The sequence below is a fragment of the Macadamia integrifolia genome, chromosome 8, assembly GCF_013358625.1.
Source record: "Macadamia integrifolia cultivar HAES 741 chromosome 8, SCU_Mint_v3, whole genome shotgun sequence".
Classification (NCBI taxonomy): domain Eukaryota; kingdom Viridiplantae; phylum Streptophyta; class Magnoliopsida; order Proteales; family Proteaceae; genus Macadamia; species Macadamia integrifolia.
In genome coordinates, this window is record NC_056564.1 from 32,834,758 (window position 1) to 32,847,460 (window position 12,703).

Genomic DNA, 12,703 nt, shown 5'->3' on the forward strand with positions numbered 1-12,703 from the left:
ATGTACCGTATCATTTCTGTGCACATTTTATTACGTCAAATTTTAAAAAAATATTGTTGTTGTATAATCTATTTAATTGCTGCACTTATTTATTCTCATATATTATTATTGCCATTCTCGAATTTACTGTGCAAAACTGATGATCCAGATCCAATACTCGAGATCTAAATCCCTAGGAGAGGGTGGGGACGGTACCTCTTAATATACACACTATAGATAGTTGGAGACATAGAGAGCAGAAGAAGAATGCCTTCAACTATTATATATATATATATATATATATTATTTAATCTCTTAAAGATATATGCAAAAGATAAGAGAAATCCCATATGCTTTATGTGAATCATGCCATACAAATCCATTGATATAAATCGTGATTGTTATGCTTATAATTTGATCAATTCTTAACACTATGGGTTGTCCAGATGATTAGGATAAATTGGGGATTGTGTGGATAGACGCACGGTTCTAAGTTCGATTCCCCATTTGTGCATCTGCAATTTAACACTATGATTTTGTGAGAGAGGCCTTCTTTGGATAATACAATTTTCACATTCTAAAAGAGCTTGAATGTTATGGTCTTCTGCTTCCTTTCAAGTTCTTGCTCCTTTTAGGGATTAAACTTAATTAATATTAATTTTCAATTCTTGCCCTTTTCAAATGGAAAGACAGATTGGATTTAAGTGTTTATGAAAGCATGGGAGATTAGAATTTATTTGCAAATAATAAGTTTTTGTTTATTTTTAATACCATAATCAACTCGTATTTTTGTTTCCAAATTTTTGCAGAACAGCCATATTAAAAATGTACCGTATCATTTCTGTGCACATTTTATTATGTCAAATTTTAAAAAAATATTGTTGTTGTATAATCTATTTAATTGCTGCACTTATTTATTCTCATATATTATTATTGCCATTCTCGAATTTACTGTGTAAAACTGATGATCCAGATCCAATACCCGAGATCTAAATCCCTAGGTGAGGGTGTGGGGACGGTGCCTCTTAATATACACACTATAGATAGTTGGATCGTATAAAAAGGCCGACATAGAGAGTAGTAGAAGAATGCCTTCAACTGTTATATATATATATATATATATATTTTTTTTTTTTTTTATCTCTTATAGATATATGCAAAAGATAAGAGAAATCCCACATGCTTCATGTGAATCATGCCATACAAATCCATTGATATAAATCGTGATTGTTATGCTTATAATTTAATCAATTCTTAACACTATGGGTTGTCCAGATGATTAGGATAAATTGGGGGTTGTGTGGATAGATGCACGGTTCTAAGTTCGATTCCCCATCTGTGCATCTGCAATTTAAGTGCTCTAGTATCCCTGAAGATTAATCGAGGTGTGCGTAAGCTGGTCCAAACATCTTGATTTAAAAAAAAAATAATAATAATAATAATAATCGACTCCCCTTTCCCCTTTCCCCTTTCCCCTCTACCCTTTGTGGTGTAGGTGATAGCAGCAAAGAAATGTTTTTAAGCTTAACAATAAAGCCCAATGGATATCTTCCATATGACCGATTCACTTAACTTTTAAATTTGGTGTAAAATTAGGCTCTATCATCCCTTATTAATTTATTTTTAAAATTTGATTAATTAATAAAAAATTAATTCAAAGTACATGAGAATAACTAATACAAATTGGGAATAAGATTGAAAAATTTGATAAGTATTCCATGAGGACCAGTTTGAGATTTGGATATCTACTACCATATCATCAAACATGTGGCCAAAATCATTCGGGAAGGTGTTGTTAACCTTGGAAACACATCTGTACTATCACATTTGTTGCTTCTTTGAGATCTAGGAATAATTCGTGAATGAATAAATTGGTCAAACAAACTTAGGATGCAATAAAATTGATCTTTGGGAATAATTTAATTCTAAAATTTGGAATTTCTTTTTTATATATTTTTTTGAATCTTTATAACATGTCAATAATTTTTATTTAAAAAAAATCTCAAATTTTTGATATGTTGACTGTGGCTTGAATTTTCCCCGTGGGTCTTCTTCCTATGATCTTCTTGAGCATTAAATCCCCATTTTGGAAATTTCTTTTAAGGCCCAAATTAATCGGTTACCTTGATTATATAGTTGGCTAAAGCCTAAACTACAAGGTTGGGTTTGGGTCAAGTTAATCGTATTAGGCTTGGGTTGGGATTTTCAGAAACCCAGCTCTATTGCAACCCTATCCACTACTCCCTCGGCAAACAAACGCAATAGTCTTAGGGTTTATCGTTATATATAGGAGAAAGTTTGCCTTCAGCCCATGACAATGGAGTGCCATACTTCTCCTCTCTAATTGTTCAAAGTCCTTGCTTGCCAGTAATGTCACATTCAACGGCAATGCCAACAAAGAGTCTCTTAACTTTGGGTGAAGGGAAATTTTGTCCTTAATTTTGAGCTGATGGGCGATGTAGGTGGATGTGGTATGTGGATGGATAAAGTTTCTATCCTCTCATCAACCACACAAGCATAAATCATTTTGAACAAACAACATAGAGTGGACTAGATAAAAATTATTTTTTTAGGGCCACGATCGAGGAATTTTGAAAGACCCTTATGACTCCAATAATACCAAAACAACATAACAAAACGTGGGGTAATATAGTTAAATAGGGATGGGGAAATAAAGGGAAGTGTTTCTTGTGGGGGAGTGTAGCTCCTGCAGGTGCTCAAGGGCTAATGAGAGTGCACGAGGAAACATCAATAGAGGTGTAATTTTTCATTTCATCGGGGTGTGCTAGTCATTTCATCACTCACCATGTGTCTAAGCTTAGGGGCTACACTCCCTTCCAGAAACCATTTCCCCAGGAAATGATTATTAGGGGGTGGGTTCTCTAAGCAAGTGACATAGCGCGGAGCACACCAATAAGATGTGGAGGAATGGTTTCAATACATAAGATGACAGTGAGGACATTTCATGTGAGAAGGAGAGAGATAGAAAGTGTGTGCTAACATACCCTTCCCTATTGGCTCAGTGAACCCTTTCTCTAAAAATTATTGGGGAAGGGATTCATGCACAAGAGATCCATCCCATTGATTTCATTTTATAGGAGGGCGGGAGTGTTTTGGTTATTTCAGATGGACATTTATGCCCCTCTCACTATATTTAATACAGGCCATTCATATGCATAGCTGCGCACATGAAAACTTCTGTCAAAATTATTCAAAGGGAAAATAATCTCTATTCAGAGCATTGCTCTTTCGCTTGTATGAAATCCAATCAAAATCTTCCTTGTGATTCAATCAATAGAGAGTAGAGAAGTCAATTCATAGAGAGAAGAAAAGAGACAGACACAAAGATTCAGGCGTGGGAGCCATTCTTCCTTGTTCAAAATTAGTTTTCAGATACTTGTTTAGGATGTATATATGTTGCCCATCAATATCCTGTTGACATTAGGGTTTTCCAGTTTAAAAGCGTGGTCGGGCAATATGACCAGCAAGCACTACCTATCTTTTCATTGTGAAGGGGTTTCAATTAACCTTGGGCCCAAAATGTGAGCTGGGCTAGGTCAGCCCAGAGAAGCACACTAACAAACCCGCTAGTTAAATTGCCATCTAGGACTTGGGAAGTCACATTGGGATGTTTAATTGTTTTTCGTTGCTCCTGATCCCTAAGGGTGTGAATTTGGGTCCAGAACTGAGAACCGTCTTGAGCTGGTTTTGAGATCAATTATTAAATGGGATGGAACAGTTCTGGGATGGATTTTCCGATGGGTTCAGAATCGGAAGCCCAATAAGGAATCGGCTAAAACTGAAACCACTATGACCCATTTATTAGGGTTTCATTTTATCATTTGGATTTGATAGTTTGGAAGTATTATGGTGATTTCAGATGTTAACATGGATATAGAAGATGTTTGTTTGGATAAATTGAATTTGATTTCGTTTTTCAGTGATTTGGAAGTGTAAATTTTCGGCTTAGTTAAGTCTTGGCATACTTAAGAATTGATGTTTGGTTAGTTGATGATTATTGACCGTTTGAGACTTTGAATGCTTAAAACCATTAAGGAACTGGAACCGGATCATCCCATTATTAAAGAGACCATATTCTAATTCTGGGATTGTTGAGTAAAAGGGATGATTCAGAGATTGGGGCCCTTGGAACCGTAACAGTAAGGAACTGTCCTAATTTCCCTGAACCATTCTGTTTGACACCCTTACTGATCCCTGTAGACCTAACTGGGGGCCTAGCCTTTTTTTGGGCGGAACTTAATCTAGGCAGGGGCTTGGGCCTTGGGCCTTCTGATTACCTTCAAGCACAAACTATCATCAATTCCATTTAGCGAAGTGTTGAACTAATGGTCATTTTATCACTTTAATTAAATTGATTTATCCAAAGTAAAAAGTCCCCCCAAAAAAAAAAAAAAAACCTCTCCAAAATTGGGCAGACTGAGATGACATGTGTTTAATAAAGAAGATTACAAACAGGCTTTGTGATCGGACAATTTTATCTTTATAAAACGACGTGTCAATTACATAGAGGGGCTATGAATGTAAATTCACCAGCTCCGGGATAACTCTCTCTCTAACTATTATCTTTATGAAGAGTTCATGGCCACGTGATTAATCATTCAATCTGAAATTGGCATTGCCACGTTTCCTCTCCCGTGAAGTACCAGTTTTACCGGTGTGAACTGATTTCCAGGATCTAAGTTTTCCTCTTCTCTGATTCATTGGTTGGCTTGCACCCAAAAAAAAAAAAAAAATTCATTGGTTGGCGGGTGGGGTTAAGGAGGTATGGGTAGGCATGTGCAAAGGCGGGTAAAGGAGTGCTAAAATGGCCGGAGCTGGGTGAGATGGCGGAAGGGATCAAGAGAGAGGGGAGACGGGGGAGGAAGGTGTTGGTGTACGATGTCTTGTATTCTATCGCAGTTTAATCTAAGGAGTATTGGTACATGACCCTTCGATAAAATGAAAAACGAATGTTGTAATACTATTCTTTATTGATAGTGAAGCAGAATCTTATCTCATCGAGGACTTAGGAAATCTTATCAAACCTCGTAAACCTATGTTCATTGTTTGTTTTTGTTTCTGCATCGCTTTTAGGGTTGTGTTTCTGTAAGAAAAGATGCAAAAAAAGGCGATGAATCACAAAGGGTCTAATTTTGAAACCAAGATAAGGGTGGAGAGCGGTAAATGATATGGTCAGGGTAAATAAAAGTGGTTACAAGAGTCAATTGTAACTGATTTGGTTACAAACAGATTATCCATTTAATTAAATCGGTTTATCCAAAGTTCAAACAGCCTACCCTAGCTTTTTTTTTTTTTTCCTTGCTAAAAGTTCAGATTGTATTAAAAAAATAATATGGAAAAAAAATTACAACTCAAACAGTTGATTATACAGGCCCCATCTTTGGCATTGCCATCAACAAGGGCTCTTAATCGCCTAGTAAACTGATACCTCGGTCTGGTCTTAGCGTCTCTTGTTAACTCCTCAATAATATGCCTAGGTATTGTTGCCAACCCTGTTGATCTTCAAGTTTTCGCTGCCTCTTTAGCCAAGTGGTCAGCAACTGGGTTTGCCTCGTAACAATGCATTATCTTCCATTCTGTAACCTCTAGGTAAGGCCACAAATTTACCCATTCTTGTGCCATAAACCAGGGAACACACTTCTTCTGGAACACCGTCACTGCTGCCACTGAATCCGATTCAATCCAAAGATATTCAACACCCATCTCTCTTGCATATTGTAGCCCTTTAATGATACTCCAACACTCAGCTTCAATGTCTGTACATATTTGTAAATGCACCTGATAAACACCATTCTCCCTTCTTGATTTCTAAATATTCCACAGCCTCCCTAAGCTTAATAGAAAAGATTAGGTCAAGTAGAAATAGGTAATGGGTGACGACTAGTCACACCCTTAAATGAGCCATGCTTTGCTCTACCTTATATTTTAAAATTTAGAAGAAGAATGGGATTAGATAAAGAAAAAAATGTAACCTCTCATGAATACGTGAAAGGATGTGATAATTTTGACATTTAGATTTTAAAAAAATTATTTAACTGGTATATCCTAAATTTTAAACTCAAATGCAATCAAGAATGCATTATGATTTACGTGGACACAATGAGAAACCTTAGATGACATAACATTTAAGAGAGAAGATTGTGTAGGGTGGAAATTGTTGGGGATGAAAGCACAACCAAGTGGAAGAAATCTAAGCAAATAATCACACAATATAAAGAATTTAACATGGTTCGACAAAATTGCTTACATTCACCTAATAAAACCTGAGTCTTTTTGCTATACCTGAAAAACTCTCTACACCGCCCTCCACCTCACAAAATGATTATTTTTTTGCTTCTCTAGGTTTTCTTCACACGGATAATATACCTAGAAACCCTAATCTCACATAATTATAGTTATACACCTGTACATGTAATAGACCCCAAATCCGACTCAATTACAAATGAAAGCTTAATTATAAAAATGTGAACCATTACAGAATACAAGACATACCCAACCCCAACTATCAGACCTACAGTCTAATAATTGGTCATGATTTTGATTTTTGTTGACCAATTGTATATTCGATAGCCTTGATCTTGGGGCTAAGAAGCTATAAGACCAATTAGAATGGTCAAAATCGACTGAGACTAGACAGTTGCACCCCTACTATCCCATACAATAGCAGTAACAAGAACTTTAGGACTATGTAAAAAATTTAGTGAGCAGATGGAAACATGCTAATTTTGATATCTAAAGGTTGCATTTAAAACATTTTACCAGAATAATTGTCTATTTTAAAATATTTATTGATGGGTGATAAAGAATCCAAAATTTTGGAGTTAAAACATCCATAAAGACCAATTTACTTGCAAACTAATTTTTTTAGACCAATTATTCATTTGTCAAATTATTCATAGAAACTTGAAGGAGCAAAAAAAAGTTATACGCATGTGATTCCAATATTTGTTTAGATGAATAAAAATATATTAAAGAAAAGAAAAAAGGAAATATAAAGCCAAGTCATAGTCGTGAATGACATGGTAGTTTCCATCAGTTAAATTGGTCTTCACAAATTAACCAAACATTAAATTTTAATCAAATCCAATCATGTGCTTATTCGTATTCAGCTGTTCCTATTTACTTCGGATGGCCCATAACTTTGCATATTTTATCTTTATTTATGACCTAACGTGATTTGGTGAATGAAATTTTATAGGTAGATAAATAGGAGATGATTGGGTCTGTTTTTGCACTAAGTTTGAGGGCCTACTGAACTACCACATGACAAATATCAATTGGGATCCACTATTAATTACACTTGATATAGTATCTGTGTTGCTCTCACCTACACTACAAATTTCCATTAGGAACTTCTCAAGCTTGAATTGGATTCCAAAATTTGAAGAATCACCAGCATTTTGCTATGAACCTATTTTGGTTCATCTATAATGGATTGAATCACACAAAGAAAGAGGTGGGAGCGAAAAGAATTATTCATGATACTTTAATATGTTCCATTGTGCCTTAGTCGTGGATATGAGTTGGAAACAATCTTTTCTCAAAGTAAGAAGTAATACTGTGTACATTATGACCCTTCTCAGATCCCATAGTGGTGAAGGCCTTGCATTGTATATGTCCTTTCATTTTGGCATTTGCCATGGTCTGTTACATCAGATACAATGATGGCTTCAGTGAAGAATTGATTAAATTAGACCTATAACTATAACACTAAAAACATTCTAACATTCAATCTATCCTTTCTTTTAGCCCACCCCACCCTCCCAAAAAAAAAAATCTTACCTTTTTTTTATTATTATTTTATTGAAAAACTTTGGCATGAAGTTGATTATTAGCTTGGTACATATGGCATGATTAATTCCTTCATGAGCAATGAACTGAACCACTGGAATTTTTTTTTTTCCCCTTTAACTAATAATGATATGATGATAATAAAGTTAATAATACTTGTAAATAATGAAGGGAAAAAAAAAAAAGAAGAAGAAGAAGAAGAAGAAGAAGAGAGAGAGAGAAATGTATTGTCCTTAATGAAGATAGATGAATATTGGAGATGGGATTGTATGTCTATTTCTCTTCATTTTGGAAGCAAGGAAATCTACTTAGTGTCATGTTGGTTTTAGGGGTTTGCTGATGGCATTGTGGAAGGTGGTCCTTTGAGTCAATTATTATTGAGTTTGCCTTTTCGTTTCTATTGATAGTCATGCCATATTTGGATTGATAAGATATTTTTAATATATTCCTCATCCTTCAATTCTTGTATATCTTTCTATTTTAATTTTATCTTTGATCAATACCAAAATAAGTGTGGCTGATTTAGGAACCATGTTAGACCCTTTATTCATAAATAATATTATTTCTTATTTTTCTATTAAAACGAATATTTATATATTTTTTTTTTTACTTTTTTTATTCAAACAAGAAAAAGATAGATTAAATAGAGTTTTGTAACTTATACATCATATCCGACTTATAGATAGATTGCTTTTGTGTTATAGCCTCCTTAGCTATAGATTTAAGTTCCCCCCACATATTGCTTGTTAGTTTTAATACAAAATTTGGGGTGGTTAAGATGGTTGTCCATCTCTAAATATAGTAATTAATGTCTTCAACCATAGGGTTAGCAATTGTTCGTACTTCCTCTCAAAAAACATTCAAATTTCTTCTTCGTCACTTCATACGACATCCATCTTCCAATTCATGTTCCTTGCTTTCGACAATCCTTTGAGCAGACCTAGAGCCACGTCTCACTTTCTCCTATCAACAAGTAGTTTGCGTCGTATAACATGTATTTATTTTGGAAATCAAAGCAAATAGCCCGCATCCACTTTTTTTATATTATCTCTGAGACTTGTGATAATAAGGGTGATTCTACTATTAAGGGGAGGGGTCAGACTCTTATTAGTATCTATTCTTATCAGTTTAATATTTATATACTACATATAAGAATATGATTTCTAAATTTATATTCCCTTTCTTATTTGTTTAAACTAGACTTTTTTTGGTGGAATGTTTACATTAGACTGCAGGTTTGACTTTGCTACAAATAAAGGTTTCAATCATAATAGCCTCTGTGGCCTAAAAAATGCTGCTATTTGAACCCAAAACTACAAAAACAAAAGAAAAAAAAAAACAAAAAAGGAACCGGGGGAGGAGGAAATGGGTGCATCATGCACTTGCACTGGTGATTGATGCTATAAGTGTGACTTAAGAAGCATAATCCGGTTTCAGATTCGATTGATTACAGGGAAACTTTGAACTCCACAACATTATAAAAGGAAACCATTTTAAGAGATTGTTACAAGAAGGCAAACAAGAATACAATCGCTGGTAGCTATTCTGTGGAAAAAGGTTGGTAGCACTAGCACTAGCACTAGCAGCCATGGCTAGGGAACAATTGCAGGTGCTTAAAGCACTTGATGTGGCTAAGACCCAGTTATACCACTTCACAGCAATTGTGATTGCTGGTATGGGTTTCTTCACAGACTCCTACGACCTCTTCTGCATTTCCCTTGTCACCAAATTGATCGGCCGTATTTATTACTACACACCTGGATCAGCCAGCCCTGGTTCATTACCCCCAAACGCAAACTCAGCCCTCAATGGTGTCGCCCTTGTTGGCACCCTCTCGGGTCAGCTCTTTTTCGGGTGGCTGGGAGACAAGATGGGTCGAAAGCGTGTGTATGGTGTCACACTTATGCTCATGGTGGTCTGCTCTCTTGCCTCTGGCTTATCCTTTGGCTCCACAGCCAAAGGCGTAGTGGGCACTTTATGTTTCTTCAGGTTCTGGTTAGGTTTCGGCATTGGTGGTGACTACCCATTATCAGCTACCATTATGTCTGAGTATGCTAACAAGAAGACCCGAGGTGCTTTCATCGCATCAGTGTTTGCCATGCAAGGGTTTGGTATCTTAGCCGGTGGAATCGTTGCCCTCATCGTTTCTTCGGGATTTAAGGCCGCTTATCCTGCTCCGGCATACCAAATTAACCCCGTCGCCTCGACTGTGCCGCAGGCCGACTTCGTCTGGAGAATTATCTTGATGGTGGGTGCCCTTCCTGCAGCACTTACTTACTATTGGCGTATGAAGATGCCTGAGACTGCTCGTTACACGGCCCTCGTCGCCCGGAATGCGAAAAAGGCGGCTGCGGATATGGTGACGGTGTTGCAAGTGGAGATGGAAGTGGAGCAAGACAAAGTGGAGAGGATGGCAATGGAGCCCTCCAACTCATTTGGGTTATTCTCTAAGGAATTCCTACGTCGACATGGGCTTCACTTAGTTGGAACCGCCACAACATGGTTCTTTGTAGACATTGCTTTTTACAGTCAGAGTCTGTTCCAGAAGGACATCTTCAGCTCAGTTGGTTGGATCCCTTCTGCAAGTACCATGAGTGCACTTCAAGAGACTTACATGATTGCGAGGGCCCAAACCATCATAGCTCTTTGTGGTACCATTCCTGGGTATTGGTTTACTGTGGCCTTCGTTGATTATATTGGTAGGTTTGTAATTCAGTTGATGGGTTTCTTCTTCATGATGGTCTTCATGCTTGGGCTTGCCATTCCTTACAATTACTGGAAGACTAACCATGCTGGCTTCGTAGTCATGTATGCCTTCACCTTCTTCTTTTCCAATTTTGGGCCTAATTCGACAACCTTTGTGGTGCCTGCGGAAATATTCCCGGCAAGATTCAGGTCTACTTGTCATGGTATATCGGCAGCTTCTGGTAAGGCTGGGGCAATCGTTGGGGCATTCGGCTTCTTGTATGCCGCAGAATCACCGATCAAGGCCCTGGATGATGCAGGGTACTCACCTGGTATCGGTGTGCAGAACTCATTGTACGTGCTAGCTGCGACAGACTTCTTGGGCTTACTGTTTACGTTCTTGGTGCCTGATGCCAAGGGCAAATCTCTTGAGGAAATATCAGGTGATGGGGAGTCAGAAGAAGAAAGTGGAATGGACGTGACTCTTCCTGCTTAGTCCTTGACTAATTTCTTTTCTCTAATTGATCTTTTGGGTATTCTTTTCTCTAATTTCTTCTTCTTCTTCGAGTTGTATTTGAGTCTTCCTCCACGGGTTCATCTTCTTCTTCGAGTTGTATTTGAGTCTTCCTCTATGGGTTCATCTTCTTCTTCGAGTTGTATTTGTGTCTTCCTCTACGGGTTCATCTTATTGTGTAATAATGTAAAGCCTTTCCATTTGAACATGCCAGCGGGTTAACCAGGAATAAAGTATGCTAGCGTTTTTTGATTGCTGAATTCTGTCAAATTGATTTAAACCATTGAATTCATATTTATTACTTTAATACCAAATACATTAAGAGAATGAAAAATAATATTATATACAGGATACTTCTTCTCAGAGCTGGTTTTTTTTCTTCTATAGTTTAAATAAAAAAAAAAAAGAAGGAATTCACAACATCTTCCTCATCTTGATCGTGTGCTGAGGAATCCTCACGGACCTCACCTTCCCTGCAATCCCACTCCCACATCATCTTCTTCAACATGGCACAGGCTACAACCATCGTCCCACCCTTGGCCTTTTCTTGCAACCTCGACCTCCTCCCTTCACCGCCAATGCACCCAGCACCATCACATCTCCTCTCTCTCCACATGAGAGCTCGAGATCTTCCCATCTCCCACGTCCATGCGGGAGCCTTTGAGATTGTCTCTATTTTATCCTCAAAGGCACATCGGGTTCACATACACTGGTCCTGATGCCAGAATCTTGGCCCTGCCAAATCTTGGTTTTAATAATAGACTCCACATCATACTACCCATATAGGATGTGAGATTATTACTTCTTCCATCCGAGTGGAACCCCAACAGTACTGGTTTGGTCTTATTAATCAGTTTTAGGTGACTAATACACTAATTTCCAGTTAGTAAGTAACTAACACAACTGACAACCTTTATTTATAGACATTTGTTTCTCTTAGCTTTAACTGCAAGTCGATGGACAAAATCTATGAAGACATCGAAGAAAGGACACTTCCTTTCAAAATCTAGAATTTTTGTTTTGGTTTGATTCGGTTTCAGACCCTTGGCCAAATTTCTCTTGCTTTGCTTTGACCAATCTTCTAATTTAATGGGAAATCTCCTCCTATACCCTTGGTATTTAAGTGGTTGGAAAATAGGAGAGCAAAAAAAAAAAAAAGCAATCAAGAGGTTCAAACTTAAGACCTCCTGGTTAACATGGGATTTTTGCACACCACAGCTCACCAACTACGCTAAGTAGTTGTTACCAAAAAAAGAATCTTCAATTACTCAAGGGGGGTCCATCGATCCTTGTTGGCATTTGGAATATTCTTTTATACCCCTGGGACAACTGCAAAAGGGTTAGCCGACAACTGCAAACTTACAACTCAGTTCAGTTCTGGTCTATTATTCTTTTTCTAGCTCAAAAAGAATAATCACTTGTACGGATGACCAAATGGATGCGTACTTTTAATGCAACATGTCCATCTTACTCAGAATTCCGTCCTCTTCGCAACAATAAAGAAACGAAACCTCTTTACGTGTAAAATTGGAGATACGATGCCCGATAGTCCTTAAGGCCTTTAAAATATAAAACCTACAAAAAGAGAGTAAAACCCAAGGTAGCTCCATTATAAATATGTAAAATGCATGCTTTTATACCCCAGATTTCACACATAAATGTGTTCATCAATTGGCTTCTCCTTGTTGGCTTAAGCCTCCCCTCCCCCCCCCC

At 37.2% G+C, this 12,703-nt stretch overlaps 1 protein-coding gene across 1 annotated transcript; it reads left to right on the forward strand.

Annotated features, from left to right (window-relative positions):
- Positions 1–9,379: 9,379 nt before the first annotated feature.
- LOC122086903 (inorganic phosphate transporter 1-4-like) lies at positions 9,380–10,972 on the forward strand. The gene has a single exon (XM_042655818.1). The coding sequence runs from the start codon at positions 9,380–9,382 to the stop codon at positions 10,970–10,972; it is 1,593 nt and encodes a 530-aa protein (XP_042511752.1).
- The last annotated feature ends 1,731 nt before the right edge of the window (positions 10,973–12,703 follow it).